Source organism: Strix uralensis, chromosome 1, assembly GCF_047716275.1.
Source record: "Strix uralensis isolate ZFMK-TIS-50842 chromosome 1, bStrUra1, whole genome shotgun sequence".
Classification (NCBI taxonomy): Eukaryota; Metazoa; Chordata; class Aves; order Strigiformes; family Strigidae; genus Strix; species Strix uralensis.
In genome coordinates, this window is record NC_133972.1 from 160391079 (window position 1) to 160417704 (window position 26626).

Consider the following 26626-nt stretch of genomic DNA (forward strand, 5'->3'; position numbering starts at 1 on the left):
AGGAACATGGAATCTCATTTAAAAAAGCAATATATTGTCTGTAGCATAGACTTAAGCTCACTACATCAAATCAAAGGCATGGAAAACTACTGCTTATCAGAAGCCAAAGGCAGCTGAGGCCTAATTTAGTGTTTAAAGGTACTTAGGACAGAAACAGAGTCTCAGTGTCATGAAAAATGAACAGTAAACTTAGCTTCCCCCTTGGGAGCATGGGCCCTGATGCTCACCATTTCTGTGAGATGCTGCAGCAAAATGAGGAGTGGTTCTGTGGCTGTTTCCTGTCAAACACTTTTGTTTTGAAAACAAGGTGGTTTTAAAGCTTATATAATAAATCAAGTTTGTATACTAAATCAGAAGACCGGATTTCAGGAAGTTCCACAACCAGCTACAGCACCTCAAAGCAATTCCAAACTACCTTCTCCCCCCTTCTCCTTTTCCTAATGCTCTTAAAATTAGTTTCTCATAATTCCTGGTATAGAAACATTCAGCTACTCATGTGCCAGTTCCCACTAATGTCCATGGTAATCTGGATGTTTCCCAGCAAGATGCTGAGTATTAGAACAAGTAATTACAAAAAAAAAAAAAACCCCAAACACACCAAAAGCCACACATTTTAACAAAGCCATATACAATAGGCCAGTTTCCAGGAGCAAGAAAGTATTTCAGAAATTATCAACATTAAATGACATTCTGTTCTAGGCAGTTTTAGCTATAATATGAGGCTGGGGCTCCCAGACACTTTTCCTGCCTTTCTAGGCAGGAAAATAAAAATTCCCAATTCCATACAAACCAAGTACCACTCTGCCATTATTTGAGTACTCCAGTTTGAGACCCAAGAGTTAAAAAGAACCAGATGAATATGTGATATGACAGACAATATTTCTGTGATATGCAGACCAGATTTCCCTTCCTCCCCCCTTAATTTTATTGTCTTGTATTTCAATACTGAGCTATTTTTGGCAGTCTATGTCAATGTGATATTTAGAGAAAATTATAAAAAGGAGTTAGAAACGGATTGTATTTAATCCACCTTTTTCTTATAACCTTTTTCTTATAAAAATCTGCAATTCTTTTATCAAATGTGCAATTCTTCCACATGCAGAGAGAGTATCATTTATATCGTAGTTCTGCAAGAGATCTACCACCTCCGTACCCAAAGCATTATGGACACTCTATCAGGTTTGTCAAACTTACAGGTTTCCCTCATACTAAGTGTGTAGGGACTGAATTATAGCCCTTCCTCTACACACGTTTCCAATTTTCCAAAGAAACTTCCAGTTTATTACATTATTTGTATGTTTTTCTTTTTTAGCACTTCTTCAGGTCAGCTGGTTTATTTTATCATCCTTACTTGTGTATGCAACACTCCCCCCTGTCCTCTGAGGATTTCATCCAGCGTATGGTCAATCCACTGTTGTGTAACTTTCTTGAACTCTTCTCAGCTGACATTTTTCATGACCCTTGTTTACAATCCAGAAAACTTTTATTCTCTGGAGCAGCACAGGTGTTTCTAGTAGATGGGTGCAGGAATTACCAATATTCCCCACTCAACACAGCAGGTGATGAAGTATTTATAGGCTTATATCGTACTTTTAAAATATCACAGTTTAAAAATAGAGACATTTGTACAGTCCCCAACAGCTAGTTCCCCACTAACTCCTACCTAATTGAGATTAAGATGAGATGCACTATTAAATTTGGAATGCATAATTAAATTACAGCCGCTTAACAAGTTGTCACAGAGCAGCTGAGCCACAATAGCGTCTATGAGCTTGATGCCTGACTGCAGCAGGCACAGTTTGTTAGCTGTGTGGCTCTGGCTGTAGCTTAGATGGAGGAAGAGGTTACCCGCTGCTGCCCTTTCACTGCTCCTAGTTTTGATCCTGCTTCCTTGCTCACATCTAGGAGGATAATAGCTAGGCAGTTTCCTCACTCTCTCCTCTCTACACAGCCCATGCTGAAAGCTAACCCAGGTCTTAACTGGGCAAGGGAGTGATCACACTCACTGTTATGCTGACAAATTTTACAAGAGCACAAATACCTCATTCTGGCTCAGTTACAGCCAGACACATCTGCCTGTCACACATCTGCCTGCAGCTCTAAATTGTCTTGTCTCACATTTGTTGCAGACTAAAACCACATGCAGACAAACAGCACACACAGTTACTAAGCCTAAAACCATCTGAGTAACTTTCTTTAGTCTCTTGGGATACTTCTGTATTAAGAGATTTGGGGGGATGACACTGATCACTTTAGCAAACAGCAATGACAGATTATGATGTTCCCAAACCCATTCCAATTTCCCCACCTCTATCGCCTCACTCTTGTGGGTCAGGGAGCTTTTAAACTATACTTCCCTAACCGATTAGTGCAATGAAATGTGCATGCACCTTGGCTGCTTGCACGCAAAACTTATTAGTTTAGTTTAAACCCACTTCTGTTGGCAAAGCAAGCCACCACAGCATGCACTAATAGGGGAAAGTGCAGCAGAAGCAAGGGGACCTTCTTAGCAGTAGTAATGCAGAAAACTTTGAAGGAGGACATTTCCTTGCCCCAGAATGAGGATACAGAGCTAGAGAAACCACCAAGTCCAACACTAATCTAAGAGAGAGGACCTAGTTCAGCCACAGCTGCTGTGCTCAAGGCAGAAATTAATTCACAAACTTCTACAGTCTCTGCAACAAGTCAGGTAACAGCAATCACTTGTGGACTTAACAAATAATAATTATGAAGTTTTGCCAGGCTATGCTGACAGAACATTAATACTAAAACTGCCACAAGAACATTACTAGGACGAAAACCTGAGAAATCCATAATGAAAAGGAAACATTATGCCACGGTGACGAAAATGTAGTGTTAAACTGCTGCCTAAAGTGAGGTTATTTCCTAGCCACGTCTAATTTATACTTATCAACACAAGCACCTTTCCATAATCAATGGCTTTATTATTCTGAAAAGCAAAAGCCAACTCAAAATGTTACACTAAACTGATAGACACAGGGCCAGCCGGGGGGGAGCTTAGGTACAAATTGTTCACAGATGTATTTTTTTAATTATTATTATTGGCAATGTTCCACAGCACAGGGGGAGGGGAGGAAAGGGAGGAGGGAAAGAGGAGGACGGAATCTGAAACTTACTGGTTGACCTCCCCACCATCTGTGATTGAATTTCTCTCGCCCTCGAAGACTGAAGCTGGCATCAAACACTGGGTCATACATCGAATTGCCAACGATTCCATGTGATTCAGGATAAAGTCCCTTTGTGCAGAAGTAGATTAATTAGTAAAATCCTAATGCACACAAATTCAGTTCTTCATAGCTATCTGCAAATAGCACTAAATTATTTTAAAATGGGTATCTTTGTAACTGCACACCAGAAAAGCCTCTAAGATAAGCACATTTAAAACTGGCTGTGGTGATGAAAGCAGTAGGAGATGATTGAATTGTGCTAAAAAGCATAAAAACTCCTGTTACTTGATACTTTAAAGTATTTTCACACTGGTTAAAAGTTAGTTTGAGGCCATCTAAAGTAAGCAAAAATTTACAAAAAGAAGATTGATTGGAACTGTTAGTTCCTCATCATTAATTCCCTTTCTGGAAACAGTAATTCATTCTCTGGTTGCAAGAGTAACACTTAGCATTTCCATTTTATAAAGTCTTATCTTCACCAGAGCCTCTGTGAGATAAGAGTTATTTCCAAGTAAAAAATGAGGCAAGTCACCCAAAGCCATGGCTTTATATCACAATTTGGCCAGCAGGAAAGGCACTTTAAGAAGTTTCTGTTATTCATTTCTCCATTCCCTCTTTTCTTATTTAACATTTGTGCAGGGGCTGCAGGAAATGGAAGGGGAAAAAAATGCAGCTGCAGGTAGGGAGTCCCCTAGCCCAGCTTTGGGAGCACTGTTACTGTCACATGGGAGCATCTGCATGCCAAGGTAGGGACAGCCTGGCCACCAGCCATGCCACTGGAGTGCAGAAATGATGGTTCATTTTACTGCAGGGCCAATGCAGCATCCAGACACACTCAGCAGCTGTAAATTTAAGTCGGCTGCTAAGTCAGCCCCACTGACTTCAGCTACTCCAATGAAGGAACAACTGCTGGTTGTATTCTGGGTAGGATTTCAGGGGTGGGGTTTTTTCCCCCCCCTAGAAAACTGTGTCCTGTAATTACACAGCAGCACAAATAACTGCAAAAACAGGCATAAGAAAAATACTGGAAAGCTGTAACACAGTGTGTAATGGTGAGATACACTATCTCAGAACTTCAAAATACTGAAGAAAGAACATAACTGAAGACTGAAAAGGATGGACAGTGAAGCAGTTTTAGTAAAAAAACCCCCTTGCTTCCTACAACTCACATTTCTACTGCAGTGCAACATTTTATCATCAAAAACTCCTTCAAAGGGACTTACAGTAGCAAGGGTGTACAAGTTGGGGAAGGTTTTTGTAGGGTAGACAGGTCTCATGTAAGGAGAATGTGTTCCACAAGATCCTGAAAAATCAATAGTGAATGCAAACATTAGGAAGTGAAACTCTCAGACATGGAAAACAAAAACAGAGGAAGTCATTTGCTGCGTCTCAAAATGCCACAGAAACTGGTTAAATTTTAACCAATTTAAACGAACATCCTGCTGCTTAACATTAGCAGGTCTTCCCACGGGACAGTAGTAAATTCACTCACGCACTCTTTGTACTTCACACTAAACAACTGAAATAATGCAGCCAGAGGAGTACAGAACCAGATACATTTTCATAGGCTGTTTTCCTTTCTGAGCTAGCCTGCTTCCAGAGTCCAGAGTCACTGGAAGTATCTTGCTAAGTAAAACAACATGAGAAAATGCAGGCTGATTTGACGTGGCAAATGTACTAAAGCTGCAGTTTAACAATGGGCTTTGGCCACAGCCCCCCAGATCATAGAATCATTTAGGTTGGAAAAGACATTTAAGATCATTAAGTCCAAGCATAGATGGCTAAACAAATACAAGGGTCAGCATGCACACAAGGAAAAAAACCCACCACCTTTCAAGGGTATGGGCACACACCAACTACCACTCTAGACTGAGCAGCTCATATTGTGTCCAGTATTCCACAAAGGATGCTCACTCCCCCAGCAGTGAGTGCAGGACTGCTCATCGCTGGGGCATGTCCCCAGCCAGTTGTCACACACTCACTGCAGCTTCTACACTCACCTGTATCTTCAACATTCCTGAATCAAGTGGAAAACTTTGAGGGCCCCTCTCAACTAGCTTATACATGACACATAGTGCAGGATACATATCATGTACTGAAGATGCATTTCTTTGCTGACAAAACCATATGAAGGTCACTGATTCTGACCAGCATTCCTCAAAGCAGCACCTCTCTCCCCGCTCTCTGACTGCTGTCTGCTGCTTCAGCCAGGATGCTTTCAAGCCACCAGTTGATGCCATCTAAACCAAAGGGGACTTCTGCCATTTTGCTTTCATGGAAAAAAGACTTAATCTTTGCTAGACCTTTCAGTCAGAGGAGCCCTGTGTTTGGCACAGCCCTTCTACCCACCAGCTCCACACTGACAATGAAATTGCTCAATGAACAATGAAAACAACTGGGTTGCAAGAGATTGTCTTTTGTTTATTGTAAGAAAACAGATGTACTCACTCAGTTTTTCAATATTGGGCATGACCTTGTTCCCTTTCTTCATATATGATGCACGGAAGCCATCAACAGAGAAGATGATCAAAGGGGGACGAACAAAGCTAAAAGCAAAAGCAGCGGGAGTGTAGGGCAGCATCTCAAAAGAATTTTATTTCCACTTGCTCACTGAGACTCCAGAAAATACAAAGTACAGTTACTGCATATGCTACATGTCTATAATTTTTTTTGCTTACTTAACAGATCAGGACAAACTGATAATCTTCACACTCAGTAACATCCAGTGTTCACTCAGTCAGTGGAAGGGCTGAGCTCCAACATAAAAGACATCTTCCCTGAGCAGCTAAAAGCATATAGCCCAAAAAGGCAAGTACTTATAGAAGGAGATGGAGAAGGAAAAAAATTAGTATGCCTGAGTACCCACCCTAGCACACAATCTGTAGTTAAAAACCACATCTCTCATGACAGCTGGTCTTCTCTCTTTACAAACAAAAGTCTATGCGGCATTTTGAGTGAGTTTTGTGAGGCAGAGCTCATTCTCACATACTAAAGATGACAGTATTTCATGTTATTTTATCACATTTTTATTTTCTAATCCAAATTTGGCAGAGATGTGTCCTGGACAGACACACCTGGACTTTTAGTCACCTGCTGGGGGGGTAAGCAGCCATCACTGTCACCAGGAGAAGCAGGGGCTCCTACCTCCTCCAAACTATGCTCCTAATAGCACAGACCGAGCTGCAACCCAGCACAGCACCTGAGCAGACACTTTTAAGGATAATAGTGAACCAACTGGTTTCAATAGTGCTTACTTTCTCAGTGTTATTCAGGTGCTCAAATACTTCACTAAGTCAAGCCTGTATCCCACTGCAATTTAGGAATCCTTTCATTTAGGAACATAACACTAAAAGCACAAAATTCAATTAAAAAAAAAAAAAAAAGGCCTGTGTTCACGTATGTCTTCCCCTAAATTTCATTGAAATCAGAGAAACCTAAACCTTTCCACTAACTTCAAGGAAGTTTGGTTACCTTCCCCGTAAGTGAAGCAGGCAAACCCATCAGCAGGTGATCAAAGACGCTATTACTCACCCAGCAGCTCAAAGGCAAATGCATTACAATTATTATCAGTCTAATTGTACAAATGCTGAAGCACAGGAAAGCATCCAACCCACAGCCATTCAGCCTGTGTGACAGGGCCAGTGCAGAAATGCGGTGTTCAGAGGTCCAGGGCGGATCAGGGGACCATTGGCCTTGCTGCATTTGGCTTTGCAATTGTGTGCAAAACACTTACCCTGCTGGACATTCAGGAGCCTTTATCTCTTCACAGTCATCATCCACCCAGTGGGTTTCTCCTACCAGAAAAGTCACATTGCAGTTTCAAAAAAAAAAAAAAAATCTGTGGACACAGCTACAGGTTTCACAGAAAATGTCAAAAAAAAGAAAGTCTAGCTCCAGTTAATGGACTGTCTTGTCATACTTCCCATGAATAATGAGCAGGTCTTTTCACAAAGCTGAACAAATGATCTGGTTATATTCTATTCAACAGGAATATCCAAACTAGCACTCCTAGAAGTAGCTATTAAAACTGGAGTTAAAAGTGTCCTTTTGGCCGCAGGAGACAGTGGTAACGCTTTAGGCACAGTGGTCATCTATTTTAATTTTTTTATTTTTGATCTGTCAAAAACAGGTAGTGCTGCTTCTGGCTGTAAATTCCCACCCTCCTCCCCACCAGCTCTGATGTCTCCATGAGCTGATTCAGCTGGCTAAAGACATAAAATAAAATTCATTCTGGGGAAGAAAAACAACTCTAAATAGTTTCCAGCTGGTTTAGAGAGCTGATCAGCTCATGGATCAGGTGAGACTCAGACACAGCTAAAAAAAGCATTAATACTCTTTCAGAGCTAGATTAGTTAAAATTACTTTATGTAATCAACTATTTTCTTAAGGTTTTCACTGCTGAATGCTGACTATAGAGTGGCTCATGACTTGCACTTTCACAGGTCAATTGAAAAACAAATTATTAGCTAATCAGGGAACCTGGCACTATTAAAGGAACTGAAGTTCAACTAAAAGAACAAAACAAAAAGCACCATAGAAAAGATCTGCAGGAAATGTGTCCTGCAGCAATTCCAACTGACCATGACAGGAGGTGGAGGGACAATTTCCAAGAAAAAAAAAAAAAAAACAAACAGAATCAACACACTATCCTCAGATAGGCAAAGGCAGGAATAAAGAGGAAACACTGTTCTCACATAAGGCTTACTCCTGTCAGAAAGCCAGGGTCATTGAGATCATTTGTTATTAGCCAATTGAACAAAGATTATGTACATTAAACCTGGAGACATGTAAATTCCTCTGTCTTGACCCTTGTAAGAGCGAGCTCACAAAAAAGGCAGGAACTGAAAACTATACCAGCATTTAAGTGTTCTCAGCCTTGTGTTTCTTTGGGAAAGGGAAGAATGTAGTCTATGGGGACTTGCTGGAAGACACATTGAATTTGGATTCCCAACAGCAAAACTCAAGAAAAGCCCATTTTCAGTGTATGGATCTGGACTCTTATGATTTCATGAACTTATGCAGTTGGCCAAAATGGTGCAAAAGAAGAAATTTCAAACTGTAACCCTTCCACCAGTAAAGTTAATGAATGAAAAAACTAAGAACTAGCTGAGATATAAAAGTGACAACCTGTAGAGCTGATAACCAGGAATAAGACGACTTGTTCAAAATGGGAGATACATTACACAAGGCAGTACATGCTCCAAAAGATCGGGGTAGAGGATGAAAATTAAGCCTTCACAGCCCATCCACCCACCAACCCATGCAGGCTGTACTGCAGCCATGGCCTGTCTAGAATTTGCAAATTACAGCAAATTATAGCCCTCATCTTCTCACAAGTCCTCTCCCACAAGAGACAAAGCCTGCAGGTGTTAGGCCAAGTAGTTTGAGCAGGAGCTTTTGTGGTGAGTGGGAAGAGGTCTTCGAGACAGAGATAACATATCTAGGAATGCTCCATTCCTTCAGAGACTGTCAGGTATCCCTGCTTTCCCTGTGATGCAGACAAATGCATTTGAACACTTCTATGTTTTGCTTTAAATTCTTCTTCATCCACCTACACCTTTTCTTTTTCTATCAGTATCTCTACAAAGACATCGTCCTTCTACAATCAACAAATTAGAAGTATTCACCTCTGGTAGTGCCCAAAAAATTACAAATGTAACTCCCCATTCTCCACCCTCCTAAAAAAAATCAGAACAAAACAAGGAAAAGGTTCCCCCTTTAGAAGAAAATTCTTTACCCACAGGGCTGCCTTCTATCTGATTTGGAAAGATAAGAGGTAGAAAGACCAAAGACGTACCTTTGCAAACGACTTGGTAATTAGTACAACAATCTCCTCTACTTAAGCAGTCTTCAGAGCAGTGACAAGCATTGTCATCATTCCTGGTTTCTCCACAGCGATCTTTGGTACATTCCCAGCCCCGAGCTAAAATATTCACAAGGTAAGCAAGAATGAGAGATTATAATCGAATCAAGAAGTACTCACTCAAGCCATAGTGACAACACTCTAGTCATTAAAGTTGGATGTAAAGTTTATGGCCCCATTTTAGTGATTTCAAGACCTCTGAAGTAGGCATGTCAACCAGAAACAAAAAGGACCCTTGTGTTCTGCAAGTGCAGGAGGGCTCCTCCACCCACACACATGTGCTTCTGCTACCCTCAGGTGTTGTACTCCAGGTTTTGTACAATCTGAATGCCAGAAAAAGTGTGGAAAGGCAATGACAAGAAAGGATCTTGACAGATAAATGGTGGGGTCTGAAGCCAAACTAAGAATTCTGGTGCTTCTTGAGTAATCCATTATTTTTTTCCCAACTAGTCAAGTCCCCAGTTCAATCCATAGGAAATAAGAGAAAATTGAAAAGAGACTATGTGGATGCAAACTGATGCTTTACTTCCATCAGTTCCTCACACAGAGGGTGAGATTCAGCACCAACTGCCAAGTTATGAGAAGAGCTGTTCTTCAGAGAAAAGCATGGCAGGACTGCTGTACAGCACTCCAGCTCTTCTCATCTTGTGAAAGTAGTTAGGAACTAAGGGCCTGTCTAAATTGCAGTGCTCTCTCAAGGGCAGTACATTGCTACACTTTGGAATAGGACCTAAGGATGTAAGCATATGGTTTTCCACATCCTGGCCCAACCAACAAGAAACTTTAAAAATCACTTTAGACAACATGCACCCAGTAAAAAACACACCACTTTGAAGCAATGTCTTTTACTTCCTTTTCTCCTACATTTGGAGCTTTCTTCTATAAATATGCAATATTTACAGATTGTACATGTGATAATTGCCTTCATAAATGCCTATGGGAGTATGTGACAATTCACACAACAACCCCAAGGGCTATGCAGGTATCCATACACATACTGGACATGGTGCATAGCAGACAGGAGGCTAAGGAACTGAAAATCTGCCCTTTCGTAGCAAACATCTCGTATTGTGCTGAAAGCCTTTAAAAAGAGCCTCTCATTCTGCAGTCATTTACACCAGGGGCAAAACAGCATCAGCCTAAAATTCAGAAGTTTCTGGCCTGGAACAAAAGTAGTTCTTCGTAATGGGTTAGCTCACCATTTTTTGGTACCAAGCTATTGAAAGGATATCATTATAACCAGAACTGAGGAAGTCAGGACTCTCAAGCATGGCACATCCGTGGGCAATGATATTTTTAACTTCTCTTCTGGCTGCTTAGGAAGTGTATTCTTTGATAAAGCAAGAAAATATTTAATGGCAAAAGTAGAAGGCACCTGTGTCAACTCTGACCACTGTGCAAACACTCAAGGAGATGGGCACAACTACTAATTTAAATGCACTATGCTAAGAAATAAAACATAACTCATGGCCCTCTTTGAAGTTTTCCTTGCCTATGACTCATGAAAAACACAAAAAGAAATTGAAGCTTGTGCTGTATTTCCACCCCCCAGGGTCCAATGAATTGAAGTCAAACGTTTTTACCAATGTATTATATGACATCTGGGAACCAGAGTCTGAGGCAAGGGTAACAAGCCCAGGCTGTCACCTGCAGCTCGCTCCGAGGGGACCCGTGCCGCTTCAACACTCCCAGCTCTCAAGGTGCCTTCATGAGTAACCGCAATGCACAGCCCACAAGCAAGCATGAATTACTCCAATATTAAGTTAGCATTTGGGACAAAAAAGGATGGTTGACACATAATGACCAACCTTCAGCCTTTACCATGACTCTCTTCATTGTAACCTGAAGTCAAACTGGTGCCTGAACACTGATTATTGCTTTTAATTGAGTATCAGAAGATCTATTTTTCATGTAGTATGGATAGTACCCTGCTTTTTCTGCCCTGGAAACCATGGCCGAAACCCAGCAGTGAGGAGCAATAGGTGCACATCCCTACTGCTCCTTGCAAGGAAACATGGGGCTGTATTTTGGGCTGAGCCGACCCTGCCTGGCAAGGCAAGGCAAGGTGAGGAGGAGGTGCAGGTTATGGCAGGGAGTGCTGGTTTATCATGCAGGTCCCGACTGCTGGCAGAAACCAGGTGTCAGCAGCACCTGACAGTGTGGGACAGGAGACCCATCGTACCTGTCTTTAAGCACAGCTCATCAAAGTCGAAGCAGCAGCTGTTGTAGCTCTTGCACAGGTTGTCACAGCGGCAGCCAGGAGGCTCTGCCTCTTGAAGTTCAAAGCATCTGTTCTTGCAGGAACCAGAGGTACTGATCCAGGGGGAATCTGACAGAACTGTGTGGAACAAGAAACAGGGCAACATCTGTCAGGCTGGCAGCAGTGGGACAGGCAGCTCAGCTCTGAGCCACTCAGATGAGCAAAACCTCGGCTGCCTGCTCTGGGGAAGGAAGCAGAGAGAGGAGAAGGGTTGCTGGAATAAAAAAATTAAAAAAAAAAAAAAGGAAAAAAAAAGGAAAAAAGGCAAATTCCAAAAAGGTTGCTCTTTTTGGGAAGGAAAAGAAAGAAGGAAAAAAAGAAGGAAGCAGCATGCTGTGATAACATCCCGCAAAGAAACAGCCCTGGCTTTACTTCTGTAACAATCAAGAGATCATTAGCAGAAATGTATTGAAGTCTCCAAGGCCCCATTCCAGGAGCTGCAGCTATTCCTCAGAAACAGGTCTTTGTTTTCAGAAACCAAGTGACATTTTCATGGCTGGCTGGGCAGTTTGCATAGGAAAGGACTGCAATTAAAGGACTGCAATTAATCTACCTGCAGTCAGCAGGACTTGGTTTGCTATACTGGAAGGGGCCAAATCAATGTCAAGCGTGAAAGAAAACTGTTAAGATGTTCTATAAATTAATGGAGAAGTAAAGCTAGGCTTTTCGGTAGGCCTCTGCAGAGCATTATATTATAAAAACTTAACAAAATACAGAAGTATGTAAAAGATCAATATATTTGATGTGTATAATTAAATGGAGGACTGCCAGTTTGAAAAACATGAATAATGTATTCATTTCAATAATCTATTTATTAGTAAGGGCCCTTACTGTCAAAGCTGACATGTATTTCTCTGCTCTTTTCTCAAAACTCACTATTTTATAGATTTTTCTTATAAGAGAATCCTACATAGCAGCTTATATGAAGCAGGATAATTGTATGCTACTCTCTAGGGTTAATCGTATTTTATGAAATAAAATAACAAATGTATGATATTCTTTAAAAAGAGAGGTGTCCCAAGGAAAATTTCACAATGCCTTTTGTTCCTTGAGAGACCTATTAAAATGAAGTGTTTGAAATTGTCTTGGGGTTTGTTTTCTTTTAGACCACGGTTTGGTTTTGGCAAACCTCACCATGACTAGCAGTATGATTCTAAGAGGGCTGATGCAATGGCACTTTTGGGAAACAGCTGCTCTGATCTCTTCTTATATATTTTTCCCCTAGTCTTTTACACAGCTGAAAGTTTAGCCTCCACGTAAACTGAGGGAAGATCTCTTCCCAAACAAGATGGCATCATCCCAACACTGTGAGAATGGATGGAAAAGAAGATGATAAGGGGGAGTTTGGAGGTGACACTGTCATAGTTGATGATCCACCAGCTCCCATCCCCAGCACTACTACTCCACCACTTCCCCTGGAGTGCCACTGGCACTGGTTGGACACCAGCATAAACCACTTCAGGGAGTAAACGTGGCAGCAAATCAATACTACAGCAAGATAATGGGTAAGAAAATCAAACCTACCATGGTTGCAGTCATGGATCATGGCAGTGACAAGTCACATTCATATGACTGCTGGAAAAGGTAGTAGTAGACAACTGTGTGTCTCTCTGCTTTTGTGTTTTTTTCAGTCAGGTCAGTAATGCTCAGATCAAATAACATCATACATACAGTGAAGTTACACTCTAGAGGCATACACATATATATATTCCCTATATATGCCCTGCAAGCACGCTCTTAATGAACCTTCAATATTTTGGCCATCTGGAATTCCAAGGAGCTAAAGGTTATGTAGCTATGCTGGCAACACACAGATCAGTATTTTCTTTGCTCACATAAATAGGCCACAAAGCCATGTCAGAAATTAATCGCATGAGAATTGTTTCAAAGCGTGCTAACTCAGATTTTCAGAGATATGAAGTCTTGTTCCTTATTCTTAATGACAGCTGCTTCCTGCCAAATGCTTCTGAAAATCTGTTACTAAATAATATTTTCATGTTATTTAACCTCTTATTCTACTTTTCTTTTTGGAAGCTAGGTCACAGATCCAGTAAACTGCAAATCAAAGGTATTATGGATTCAGAGGTATTACATACCAGCATACACTATATATCCCTTACACTTGCATTGCCCTCTTCATTTCAAAGGGATGAGAGTGAGATCATTTCAGAAGGTCAAAAAACACATGTCAACATGCGTTTAGGAAAGAGAAGGTGTAAATCTGACTGCAGATTACATAAGGGAGCTGTATCTGTACAACTGTAGCTCAAGGAATGTCTAGCTGTTGTAAAGAGCAGCTCATTTATCAGGAAACCACTGGAACAAATTGCTCGCAGAGGCTGTGCAATCTCTGATCTTGGAGATTTTGAAGAACAGGTTAGACCATGATCTGTCAGGAGCACTTCAGTAATAACTGACCATGTCTTGGGATACAGAGAAGGTCTACACAGCTGTTCAAGGTCCCCTCTAGCTCCATCTTCTATAACTGCATGTAGGGTTTCCATTTCACATAAGAAAGGTTTAGCCCAGCTACCTTGCCTGTTATTTTTTCACATCTCTTGACAACCACTTTATTACTGATGTGGCAAATTATTCCGTATTACTTACCAAATTCAAGACACACCTCCTGAGTCAATGTAGGACACTTTCCATATAGCAATACAAAAGAGGACTTGGTTTAATTCCTCTGATCTCTGAATACATCAAGATTGTTCCTTTGTTTATCATGCTTGACCTTGCCTTTGAAGCCAGACCATGATTTTCAGGTCGTGCACAATGCCATGGCACAGGTACTGGTGCATGCAGAATAGTTTGAAAATATATCATCAGGACCTCCATTCCTGGTGAGCATTTTCAGATTAACAGAAACCTTGTACAGAACAAACTTACACAATTTCAAAATCCTTTTCAAAATTCCTGCATCCCTCCACAGCTCCTGCAGCAGGCAGAAGGACCTCAACCTGAAGATCCTCCCCTCCTTATTTAATACATAAAGCTTATCACATCCTTTTCCATGCATTCTTTTTTGGCCAACTAAGCTCAAAACAACCATCTAAGGATAGTCTCTTACATCATAGGTTAGAGAGAGAAGTTACATAGGGCCTTCCTGATTCAGTCCATGGAGGTTATTACATTTCCATTGTAAATGTGTTACATCTGCCTTGGAAAGTGTCATATCAAACTACTTGCTCTGATTCTATCTAATTACAATATTTTTTCAAAAAAATCAAACCCATTTACTTCCAGTAGTATTTCAGTCATAGGACTACACAATATAGACATGCTTACACAGTTGTTACAGGAAGGAGACTACCTGGTAAGAATTTGCCATTTTGGATTCTATACGGAACCTATATGGATCAACCAAATACCTGTACAAAATATCTGGAACACCAGTTTTACTAGATAATATTGATATCATGAACTTGCATTTCATTTTTGCAGAATGCCATTACAATGAGTAAAATTTCAATGAAAAGTCACATAAAGTAAAAAATGCATGCTATCTGTTCCAATACAAGAAAGATATGCCTCCATGTTTAAGGACACACTTAAAAATTCAGTGAGAAAGGATAGAAAAACTTCAGTGTTTCTCCTTCCAAAATTTAAGCTATCATCCTATCATGACCAAGGAACATGCTTCAAGAGACTACCAAGGCCATTTTCCATGAAAGTGTTTATGAAGACGTCTAGAAAGCTCATAAAGCAAAAAACTTACAAAGGCAAAGTTATGAAAAAATGGGAGCCTTGGTTCTCTAATCGCTTTTAGAAATTTTAAATCGAAACATTATTTCAGTTGAATAATTTTTTGGGTACAAATATTTAATATCTTAAATGTATAAAGGCTTATATATCTGTACACTGTAAAAAGAGAACAAGAGGGGATTTTTAGACATTATGGTACTTCTTTGACCTGCATTTATAAGGGACTAGGAAAAAAACCCCATGTTGTTTTTGACTCATAGAGGAGTTCTATGTTAGATGAAAACCAAAGTTTGCTTACAATCATGGCATACCTCTGGAGAATAAGAAATTGGTCTATACAGTAATGGTTGATAAAGAGAGTGTTTTGTCAATCCAAAATAATTAACTCTAAACATCAAGAAACTTGGAAATAAATAAGACAAGGCAGAGTGAAGTTGAAGAAGAACTTATGCTAATTTTTTATTCTGGATATTTCATTGCACTGGACTTCTGATTAAGTATAACTGGAAGTCATGCAATTAGGAGAGCCTAAATAGGTTCTCTGATCACAGTGCTTTTCGTTTATTAAGATAAGCACTTCTCCAATGTAACTTTTTACTTTCTCCTTTAGACAGATAGGACTATAATACTTTTTACTGCAATAAAAGTAACCAAGCTGCAGAAACACTGAAGTGACAAAACCATCCAATACTTTCCCATCTCTCATTGTTGCACCCTGGACTGGACTACTTCAATACCAGGGGCTGGTCCAATCCCAGCTGTAAGCAAATTCTCAATAGACTTGCCAAAAGTCCCCCCGCTCCTGCCCTCTTGCAAGAGATCCTGTATTTCTTCCTATTTTTCTGGGACATTGAGCTAAACCCCCTGCTAGTGGAAGGAGCACGCAGCTGCTGACCCCAGCCCTAGTGGTGTTGAACAGTGCTGGTTGGCTCAGCAGAGCTGGAACTGATGAGCTGAAGTGGGTCCCCAATATCAGACCTTCGGGACTTCAGTAAAACTCAGCCGAGCAGCCCTGCCCTAAAGCCTAGACTGTCACCAGCGAAAGCAAAGCAACTGGCAGTCAGGTGCTGAAGACATGAAATGCAAATCCTTCACGTCACTATTACACACACTACGCAACGGCTCTCCAGTTCGTGCACTAGGGGATAAAAATAGAAATAAATTTGGTTTTCAAACAAAATGTTTACTGTTCTATAAAGATCAAAAGCAACACTTGTTATCTTTTTGATTACCTAAAATGCCCCTGCTGAGTGATCAGCAGCCCTGATTAGACACCAATGCCTGTGAAAGACAGGGCGGGGGAAGAGAAGGACACATATATTACCAGGAACACAACAAACTCTGGCCACAGTAAACAATTTTATAATTAAAATTCACAAGCTATCATTACAGATGGGTATTGCAAATGAAACCCTTTCACTTCAGTTATATTAACCAGCTCTAAGTCAGTGACCACAGGTTTTCTTTCTCCTGCCAAAGGAAGGAACAGAGACACAAGTCAAGCCTACCTTTTTATTTTTAAAGAAAAAAAGACTAGTTTTCCATTTTATATATTTTTCCACTTGGACTATGCCTGAGCTCACAAAACCCTATACTGCCCCAGAATACAAACAACAGTCCCTTCTGTGGCATGTTCTTGCTTTCCTCCAAAGAAAAAAGTAGGAGGTCAGAGAAAAACAGCGGACTCGGTGACAGCACATCTGCATGAACACCTGCTCTCCTCTCCCCGGCCCTCTCCACCGTCAGATGTCTGCCGTCTACTGTTCACAAACCAGCATGACCTCAGGAGCCACAGAAATCCCAAAAGCTTTTCTCACCAGCGCCTCTTGAAAACATTAATCAAGTTTCTAGAAACCGCTTCAACAGCTACCAAAATAAAACCAGTACCCTTAAACCCACCGGGGAGTTTCTCTTAGCTCTAGAAGGAAACTGTGCAGAGCACAAAACATGGCAAATACTATGTAGGAGCTGATGAGACCGATCTCTGTGAGACTGACAGTGCTCAGTCCTAAAATAAGCTAGATTTTCCATAGTCACATGCACACAGAGCAAAAGTTTAAGTAAATAGGAGACCTATAGGTGAGTCCCAAAGGTCAACTGACTCGGGCTCGGCAAGTTATTTATTCTTCTCTATATCCTAGAGGGAAAAGGAACAAGCAAACTACTGTTTCGGAGTAGGAGTGGTTTCTAGCCACAGTATATAACATAAGGGTATTGCGAGGTACAATTTATGTCCGTTACTGTACCTGAGACTGGGCCTTCATCCCATTCTTCAGATCTCCTAAATCGATGTGTTGTAAATCCCATGCAGACATTTACTCCAAAGGCAAAAGCAAATAAAGATATAACCTGCAAAAGTAAAACAGCAAAGTAAGCAAACTGTGCAAAAAGCAGGACTTTCAAGCTAAGAGCATTAAAGGGGCAGAGATGGTCCTCTGTACATTCGAGCTCCCCAGCACTGCAGTTCCCATCACTGGAGCAGCAGCTGACAGCGTCACCGTTGGAGAGTAACACAAACCAGAAGGGGGTTATGAATAAAACATTTCTTTCTGAAGCTGAAATGCTCCTTTTTGTAGGAACTTATTCAGGAGAGACGGGCTACTCCTCCTCTAAAAGCAAACACGCTCCGCTCCTCTCCTCCCCTACCTGGTGAGAGTGGACACAGCCCTTCTTAGCCATACTAGAGGATTCTTGAAAAGCCTGCGCGGCACCCTCGCCTTTTCTTTATAGTGAGCGCGGAGCTCTGTTTGCTCTGGGAGTTCGGGCTATTAGCTACAAGTAATCCCACCTGGTGAGGTTGACAGGCTCGTGTGATTTGTCCAGGGGGTGATTTCATCATGTTTCACTCACAAATCGCAGCTCCGAGTGCAAGAAGCTCCAGGCATCATCCCTCGCTGCGCCCTCCCCCCAAACACACACACGCACGCTTTTATGTGGTTTCCTCTGGCAAAGCAGGGCTTTCTTATGTTGCGGCGGCCAATAGCTGTTCCTGCTCATTTTATTCTCCTTGCAAAAGTAACATGGTTAAAAGAGAAACCAAATGCGTCTCCATCTGGCTCAGAGAAGAAGGGGGGGAAGCTCATTCGGGGCTGTAAAATGAAAATATCCTGATGCCACCCTCCAGTGTCGCCCAACGTTGCGGGCGTTGCAGCGCGGTGGGCTTGGCCCGCGGGGCCAGCACGCAGCCACAGCTCCTGACCTCGCGATGGCCGGGTGGCTTTTGGGGAGCTCGGGCGCCACTCTCATTCTCCAAGGGTGCTCCTGAAGTTTCTAACTGGGTTGCAGAGCAGAATACCCCCAAAACTGGGGACACCTTCAGAGCAGGGGGTAATTTTTCAATGCTGTTATTCCATGTCGCTGTGGCGGTGCAAGGCTCGGATCGATGGAAATGCAAGCAGTTTTATCTGAATAGCTGGAAACCGCGGACTTCCAGAAAGGAAGGGAAGTGACACGTTCCCTCTGCCCCACATTTTCTCATTTTCATCAACAACAGAAAGCTCGGCTGTTTAGATAAGCACTTCTATTTACAAAGCAAATGATAATACTGAGCAGAATTACGGTTCAAATCGGTGGCTTAAATATTATTTGCCAAGACAAATTATTTACCAGTGTAGTTTGCCACTTTTTTCTCTGATGAAAGCTTCTTTCATTAAAGTGTTTACTAACAATTACATTTAAAGGGACAGAGTCAAGATTCATAAGCCCTTGGATGGACTGAGCTTCCCTTGGGACCTGTCCCATATTCTGTACTGGTGTTAAGAAACACAGTACAGTTTTCTTTAAACTATCTTGCAATATTAAGCATGTACAATTTTGAGCTTTGTTTAGAGGTACCTTTTACCTGCTGTAATATCTGTCCTTCCCCACCATGTAGCTTTACAGGGCAGTGGCTAAAAAGCCCTCTTCTTTGCTACCCACATCTTATCAGCCTGCCAGCCTTTGCAAGGAGCTGATCCTTTTTTATGCAGTTTCTTAAAAAAAAGTGGCTCCATTGTGCAGCTGCGTCTTTGCACTGCAAGCCTCAGGGAAATGTAATTAGCCTGAGACCTACATCTTAACTACACTAGAACATCAGATTCCTCTCCCTTGCAACAGACCAGGACTGTGAAGTCAAGACCCATCTTCTAATGTTCACTTCACCACTAGCTGGGTTGAAAATTAAATAGGTTGCAATAGGCAATATTTTTCTAGTAAAAAAAAACCTGCACAGAGGTCTAGAGAAAAGTGATCGCCAAAATTTTTACTAGCTGTTCCTATAAAATCCCTCACCCTTAGCCTCTGGTATATCATGTGGTTAAACAACTTCACCTCCAAGCACTAGGTAAGTACAGCAGTGTGTGACAGCAGAGAAGGGAAACCAAAGATGTCACAAATAAAATCACTCAACGGTGTTGCCTACATATCTCAGATAATGAAGTTCATGATTTCATGGGCAAAACATGGGAATCAGCAGCCCCAAGCTCTCCTCCAGCCTGGGACCCTCAGCTCACTCTGTGATCCAGGCAAAACACAACTGAATTTTCAAATCTGGTGGCCAATTTTGAGTGGCCAAGCCAATACAAAGAGCCTCATTTTCAGAGATGCTGAGCCTTTGCTGTTCCTGCATATCTTCCTAACACACAGGTGTTCAGTTCTTTTGAAAAAAAATTCCTACATAAGTTAAAAATGGCCACCCAGAAAAATAAAGCAAGAAACAAAACCAAAAATACAGCATCATGGATGACTTCTACTGATTTGAAAATACATATTTCATTTTTCCATTCATGTAACCTCTCTGGAGCTTGTAAACTGCACAATTTCACATAAATGGAGGAGGTTTTTTTATGTTTCCTGGTCCTTGCTACATTACATTAATTAATCTCCTTTGTAATATCCTTTAGAATTATAGATGATGACGACTCTGAAACTGCTAATCTTTTTCATATGTGTTATGTAAGACACATTTTCCAGTAGCTCTGAACTGACCACATACTCAGATGCACAATCATCTTTTTGTCACAAGGATTCTGCCTGAAGCCACCCCACAGATGCACAAGGAACTTATTAGCATAAGCAAGGTCTAATGATTTTGTTCAGGCAAAATTTCACTGCAGGGATCACTGGCAATTAACTTTTTTAGCAACTAATCGCCATTTTACTAATCAAAATAGGAAAGACTAAAGCTGAAATAATGTATTCCTGCCCCAAGAATGCAGTGGTTCAGTGTAAGTTTTAGGGCTTAAATGAAACACATTCCTTAAAAAAGGAATTTTAACAAGACCAATAGAATATGAAATGCCTCTTCATCACTTATTGTGCATAAGAATTGTACTTTGGCTTTTATGCCTTATATAATCATAGTGATTATTATTTAACTCGGGATGCAAAACTTCCAACCAGCCACTAGGTGCCACTTCACATGAGAAGTTCATACTGTAACACAGTTACAAGCATTCCTGTTCTGCTATTCCACAGAGTTAATATAAGAAAAGCAATATTTACAGCCTTATCTAAAACTGATTTTTCTTGAGTGTCTTTTTTTTCATGAGAAAAGAAAATGCAGAGAAATCAAGTATGTTGGCTGAGTCAGAGGTTGGGGATGGAATGGACTGCAGAGAAATCAGCATTTTAGCTACTCATCTCTGCTTTGCTCTGGATGCTGGATGCAGCCACAACGGGTGACCGACCAGGGGGGCAGGGTGAAAGCCTCCAGTATGCTTGACAGCAGCATGAAAGGGAGAAAGGTGAAGGACTTCTCCAAAGGGTCCCAGAGCTCTCACCCCTGCAAACACAGCTTCCACATATAGTTGCAGTCAAGAAAAACAGTTGGGTACATGAAATAGCAATTTCAAAGAACAAAACCTTTTGATAAACTATAGAAATTCAAGCAGTGTCCACATCAAGCCTCCTCAGATACAAGCACTGTGAAACCAAATAATCTTCCAGCAGCAGAAGTGAACATGGGAAGATGCAAATACCTTGTTGAAAACACCCTGAGGCTTTTTAGCAAAAGCAGAGGCACAACATAACAAGAGCAGCTGATTCCTGTGTATAAAGGACTTTAAACCATATTTTTATATGACTTTGTAGATCAAAACCAAGTATCTTTGGCATTCAGCCAGTGCACTGACTGATAAACAAGACAAAGAAGGAAAGGAAAGCAAATGTGTGAGGGCAAGGACAGCAAAAGGACAGCAAAGCCAGTCAGGGTCAGCAGTCTGATGACAAAGAGAGGTGAGAAGAGTAAGAGTCAGTGCAGAAGGGAGATGACCTGCAATGAGCAGTCCCTCAGTAGGGATCAGCCAAGGATCAGGACACAGCCACATACAGGAGCCCAGAAAAATGATTGCACAGCCTGGATATGCAGGAAAAAATACACGAGAGTTGCTGAAGGACAAGGGAGCTGTATCTGCTCAGCTTGTAATAGCACCACTGAAGATCCCAGAAAGGGTCACTGAGAAGTCCTCTTTACCTGATGGAGGCAAAACACTCCAGCAAGTCATAGATTTCAAATGGCTGGCAATCTGATCATAAAGTGTAGGAGAGGACACAGGTGTTCACATGGATGCTTTGAGGGGGTAGGCAGGGTATCAAGGAAAATAAGCTATTAGCATAGACAAGGGTCAGACTGTCCCTTCCTTGGGCTGTAGGACATGTTGTAGGAGTTGCAGCAGCTCCTGCAAGTATCTTTTGTTCTTACAGATGTAAAAGCTGCATTTTGTCAAGGAGGCGATCTCCCTGGCAGAGGGCACAGGACTGACTGCCGAGGAGTTGCACCACCATGCCCACTGCTGCCCCATGAGACTGGGAAGACCCACAAACCAGGCTGTGCTCATGAAAGTACACCCTCCTCACAGCAGTGCCTCAAAACTCCACCCAACAGCACCCTGAGGCTTGAGGAACAGTCACCAATTATCTGTCTACTCATCACCACCCTGAGGGGAAAGGTATGCAAACTATGGTGCCTGGTGCACCGGAGGAGTGTGCTGATGATGACATTCTTGTCCAGAAAGATCCATAAAGGGGTGCCAGACCCTCAGGGACAATCACAGACAAATTAAAGTCTTCAAAATTACAGTTTGCTGCAGCCCAACCCCTGAGGCACCTATAGGCCCATCAACGTTTCTGAGCACCCTACATAATGCCTGCAGGGTTCACAGGGCTGGGTGGTGAGCACCCAGATCCAGCCCAAACCTCACTGAGAACGAGCAGCAAAGCACATCGCATCCCTTGTCACCTCATCCTCCCTCCCGTAAGTGCCCTCCCAGGATGGCTACCAAACCATGTCCTGCAGAAAACACAGGTGTATGGGGTGTATGTCTGTCTGAAACTGAGCCTACCTGCTCTGCCTACCCAGAGAGAGAAGAGGAACCACCGGCCAAGGGAGGACCTGAGTCCCAGTCTCTGCTTTACTCATGTAAAACACTTGTATACTTACTGAGACGAGGACTGAAACACAGGCAAGTAGCTTGGTGAAAAAAAGGAGGGCATAATGCAGTAGAGAGATAAATTCTCCCACACCCCACATCAGATACCACAGCTTCAGTGACTAAATGAGGGCTGTGGATTTGGTGGTAACACTGCAGCTCTTGAAGCTACCTCTGATGCCGGTGGAGCTGCCTTAGCTCAAGTGCACCCTACACATGCAATCACCATTTGTGATTGCACACAAGCAGGGTGAGGTTTATAAGCGAGGCCATGTCTTTTGTCAGAAAAGCAAGATTAGCTGGAAAAAGGAGAGAAGTTTTCAGTGACCAGAGGAAGGCTTTGCGTGCCTGAATGACTGTCTCTCTTCCCAGCAGTACTACAGATAATAGAGCAACCATTCCAACACAGGGTATTACACCTCTTCTAAGGACCACACTCAGACAGCAACAGCATTAACACTAGTCCAACATGTATACCTTCATCATCTTCAAAGAAACTTAACATTTTCCCAATTCAGTTTCTGGACAATATTAATATTACAAAGCAGCACAAGTGCTTCACTAAAATGCACTGTGTTCAGAACTATGTTTCTTAAGATAATATTATATAAAAATTATAGCATGTTGGAGAATAAAAACTGTTCCGTGATGAAAAATCACATCATGGAGGATATGAATGAGTGAAACATGAAGCCAAAGAGTCCATATGTGTTTTTAAAGCAGCCCATGCAAAGCTGAGTATGTCTTCAGGTCCTCATCTTTGTTTTCCACTGCTTCAGATGGTGATGGGTGTCACAGGTGCCCATCAACAGCTTTACATTCATCTTTTTAAAAGAGCTATAGGCTTCAGCGGTGTGAAAATCACCCATCTACCTCCTGAGAGTTGTCTGGAGGTCTCAAGGGCCTTGCATGGTACCTTGCATGTGACACACACACACAGTCACTGCTAATTTATTTGAATTTTACAAGCCATACAATCTATTCTGCCCCACAAAAACCATAGCCCTCTAGAAACAATGAGTTAAAGCTAAAAGAGAAAAAACCCACAAAACTGAAGATGGTAAAGCTACTTAAAGATGCAATGAAGCAGGTTTTCTAGACTTCAAATCATATTCCTAGTTTCTTTGTGTAACTTGTATGTATGTCCTTTGCCATGTTCAAACGTTTCTCAATAGAATATTAGCTTTGAAGGCCCTGGGTATATAAATCTTCTTGTGGGGACTCCTACAATAATCCTATAACATATCTCTCCTATTTAATCACATTTACCCTCAGCCCGAACTCTATTTTGGCACACTTTTCAAACTCAAGGCTTGGATATGATTAAAAAATTTCCAAGTGCTAATCTCTTCCCTACAAGTAAAATGTGGATATAATTAATAGTTTTGTTTACTTTGAGTTTGTTTTCTTTGCCAAACAAGGGTTTCTGTTTGTTTGTTTGAAATATCTTTTTAAAAAACGTTTTTGGCACTTGGGCCAAGAAAGAAGTATTTTAATTAATATTTTTCTTCTTGTTAATCTAAAAAACCCCAATGATATTTTCTAAATAGCTAAATCCTATTTAATTTCAGTTTAAAGACATATGTCACTAGGAATACTGTTCTCAACTTGCCTGCAGTTGAGGTTTTGGACATCCATGCTTTACAGCACCAACACTTCTGGAGAAAAAGCAAAGTGGGGTCAGGCTGGAACACCACAACAAATGGGGGCATGCCTTCACGTGGGCACATATTCTTCCTGCTTCTATGCATAAGCAGGCATCTCAAGCCTGAAGAACTGGCTGCTGTTACGGTGACCTGTAAGTGGCTGCACCTATGAAAACTTTTTTTGGCATGGTAAATGAATGCATGAACATAGAACAGGCTGTGGCAGTGTTGCAGTTTAGAGGAAAAAAAAAAGCTGAGGGCCTTCTGGGGCTTGAACCTACTTCACATGAACACATGTCCAATTCTAGTGCGGAGCTGTTTTATTTTCGTAAGGACTGCAAGGCTGCACCACTAAATGCAATCAGTCCAGCATAAGGAGAAGGAAATCCTCTATTAAAAAAAATTCCTGAAAAAATTCAGACAGATGATGATGAAGAGATGTCCTCTGAAAAAGAAAAATAACAATTATTAAAAGCTGCCTAAACTGCCTGATCGGATTCACTGAGTGCCCCACTGAACCCTGTGTGGAGGAGGATACAGTAAGAACTGTACAGGCTTTTGCTCAAAGAAAAATGCGTAAAATGAGAACGCAGCCAACACTCACATCTGCAACCCCTTTTTGGGGATATTTATTTATCTCTTAGTTGAAAGACACATCTTTATAACTTACACAAGCTTAAGCTGTCCTCAGCTGTCAAGAGGAGTGAGGTATTTGATTAACTTTGAAATAACTGGATTTTCTGCCCTTTTCCTTCAGAACAGAAATAAAACCAGCAAGAAGAGTCCAGATACCAAGCATCTACCAGGAACCCTGGCAGACTGGCTAGTCCTTGCCATCATTTCCATCCCTCTCACCCCAAACAACAATTCCTAGGGCTGCTTAAAACTCAAAAAAGGTTAAAAAATACCCTTTCTTTGGCAGGTTTTGCAGTTGGATGAGTTCCCCGCTCTGGTCCTCAGCCCTGGAAGCAGCATGTCTGTGAGATACAGTGAGCTGCAAACTGCCACTGCTTCTGAACCCCAGGCCGTAAACAAGCAGCATCCCATGGCCCAGGGGAGCGGAGGGCAGAGCACAGACAAGCTCTTCTCTTCGCCCCACTCGCTGCTGCTCCCAGGAGAGCAGTGTCACCGCAGCATATGCTCAGTTCTCCACATTTCTTAGCATGTATCTGCTGCCGCCTGTTTTAATGGCAAAGCACAAAAGTGTAAAACAATTGTGTATTACTTTTGGGGTAATTTCAGACAGATGGGCCGCTTTCCAAGCATCACAAATTTTCCTAAGTTGAACCATGACACCACCACTTTAGTTGAATGCCAGCTTTTTTTTCTGATTACAGCTGAGTGCAAAGATGACAAATATAAGTACAAAGGGAAAAACATCCTGTTGGAACAGCACTCCCTGTTTTCTATGGGTGAGAAAAGTATAAGCAACATTTCAACAACAAAACAATGTGATCCATTGCTCGATTTTTTTTAAAACTCATATCATAATGTGTAACTGAATAAATGTCAAGCTCTGCAGGAATATTAAAAAAAATGAAGGAACTCTGTGCTAGCATAGGTTTGCATAAGTATAATTGGGGGTTTTTTTGCTGTAAATACTTTTTTTACCTTTACAGCACAAAACTGTAGCTAGGATTAAAGAATATTTTTTTAATGGATTAAACAAGTAGACTGTAGGGAAACTCTAGACCTTAAATATGAATAGTTTTCTTCAATATTTTAAGACAAATAATCTTACTGAGTTAAGTTTTAATTCATCTTTTTTTTCATCTAGCAATACAAGATTTTCAGAAAGAATCAGTTCCTTGGTTTAGTGATTGCTGACCGCTGTAAAACAAAAGCAGCTCTGCTTCACTCAGCCTTCACAGAAAGCTCCCCACCCCAGTAAATCTCTTTTCACAGCAGACAAGACTAAAGTCATCTTGAAATTATATTTGTTGAAGTTTCTCAGGGCAGAGACAGATGTTCCTGGGTATCCACAGAGAGCCTGCAAAACAGCTGGGACTATTTAATTTAGCATCCTTTCACTGTACATTGCTACCCCTTCTCCAAGAAGTTGCAACCAAATACTTTTGAAGGCAACATCTGGGCCAACTCATGTAAAAAGGACTTGAGTAAACTACCACTCTGGTAAAGAGAGTGGAGACACCTCCTTTTCCAGCAATAGCTTTGCTGGCTGAAGGAAAGGCCTCCAGTGCCTGCTGCACCTGCTCAGGTGTGCGAACTCAATATTTCATCCTTTTGGGTGAGGAGTTGCCCAGCCCAGCTGCTTCTGTCCCTCCTCTGCACAACACTGACCATGGGAGTTTCACTGCTTGGGTGGTCTTCCTCCAGACTGGTGCTGAGGAAGACTCTAGTTAAATCACATTTTAAAAAACCCCAACAAACAAAACAAACCACTTTGGGTAAAGAAGCCAGGATGGATGATGGAAACAGGCAAGGATCAGCAATATCTTGAGGTGACAGCTGAAGTCAGCAGAGGACGAGCACCCCTACCCCTGGGGTGAACCGGGTTTGCTTTGTGCTGAGACAGAGCAGAAGCACATACAAGCTTC

At 41.6% G+C, this 26626-nt stretch overlaps 1 protein-coding gene across 6 annotated transcripts in view; it reads right to left on the reverse strand.

The window, feature by feature from the left end:
- Positions 1 to 26626, reverse strand: part of ENPP2 (ectonucleotide pyrophosphatase/phosphodiesterase 2) — a 72735-nt gene that overhangs the window by 39520 nt on the left and 6589 nt on the right. For 2 of the 6 annotated variants that reach the window (XM_074887020.1, XM_074887053.1), the window contains exons 1-8: positions 17663 to 17710; positions 17263 to 17365; positions 11234 to 11389; positions 8986 to 9111; positions 6922 to 6982; positions 5637 to 5734; positions 4412 to 4491; positions 3138 to 3257 (exon numbers count right to left, since the gene is read on the reverse strand). In XM_074887020.1, the coding sequence (XP_074743121.1) occupies positions 3138 to 3257; positions 4412 to 4491; positions 5637 to 5734; positions 6922 to 6982; positions 8986 to 9111; positions 11234 to 11389; positions 17263 to 17365; positions 17663 to 17695 (777 nt within the window). In that variant the 5' untranslated portion in view covers positions 17696 to 17710. Of the gene's footprint in view, positions 1 to 3137; positions 3258 to 4411; positions 4492 to 5636; positions 5735 to 6921; positions 6983 to 8985; positions 9112 to 11233; positions 11390 to 17262; positions 17366 to 17662; positions 17780 to 17804; positions 17903 to 26626 lie in introns of those variants that run through there. The other 4 variants (XM_074887010.1, XM_074887048.1, XM_074887032.1 and 1 more) reach the window with 3 other exon arrangements.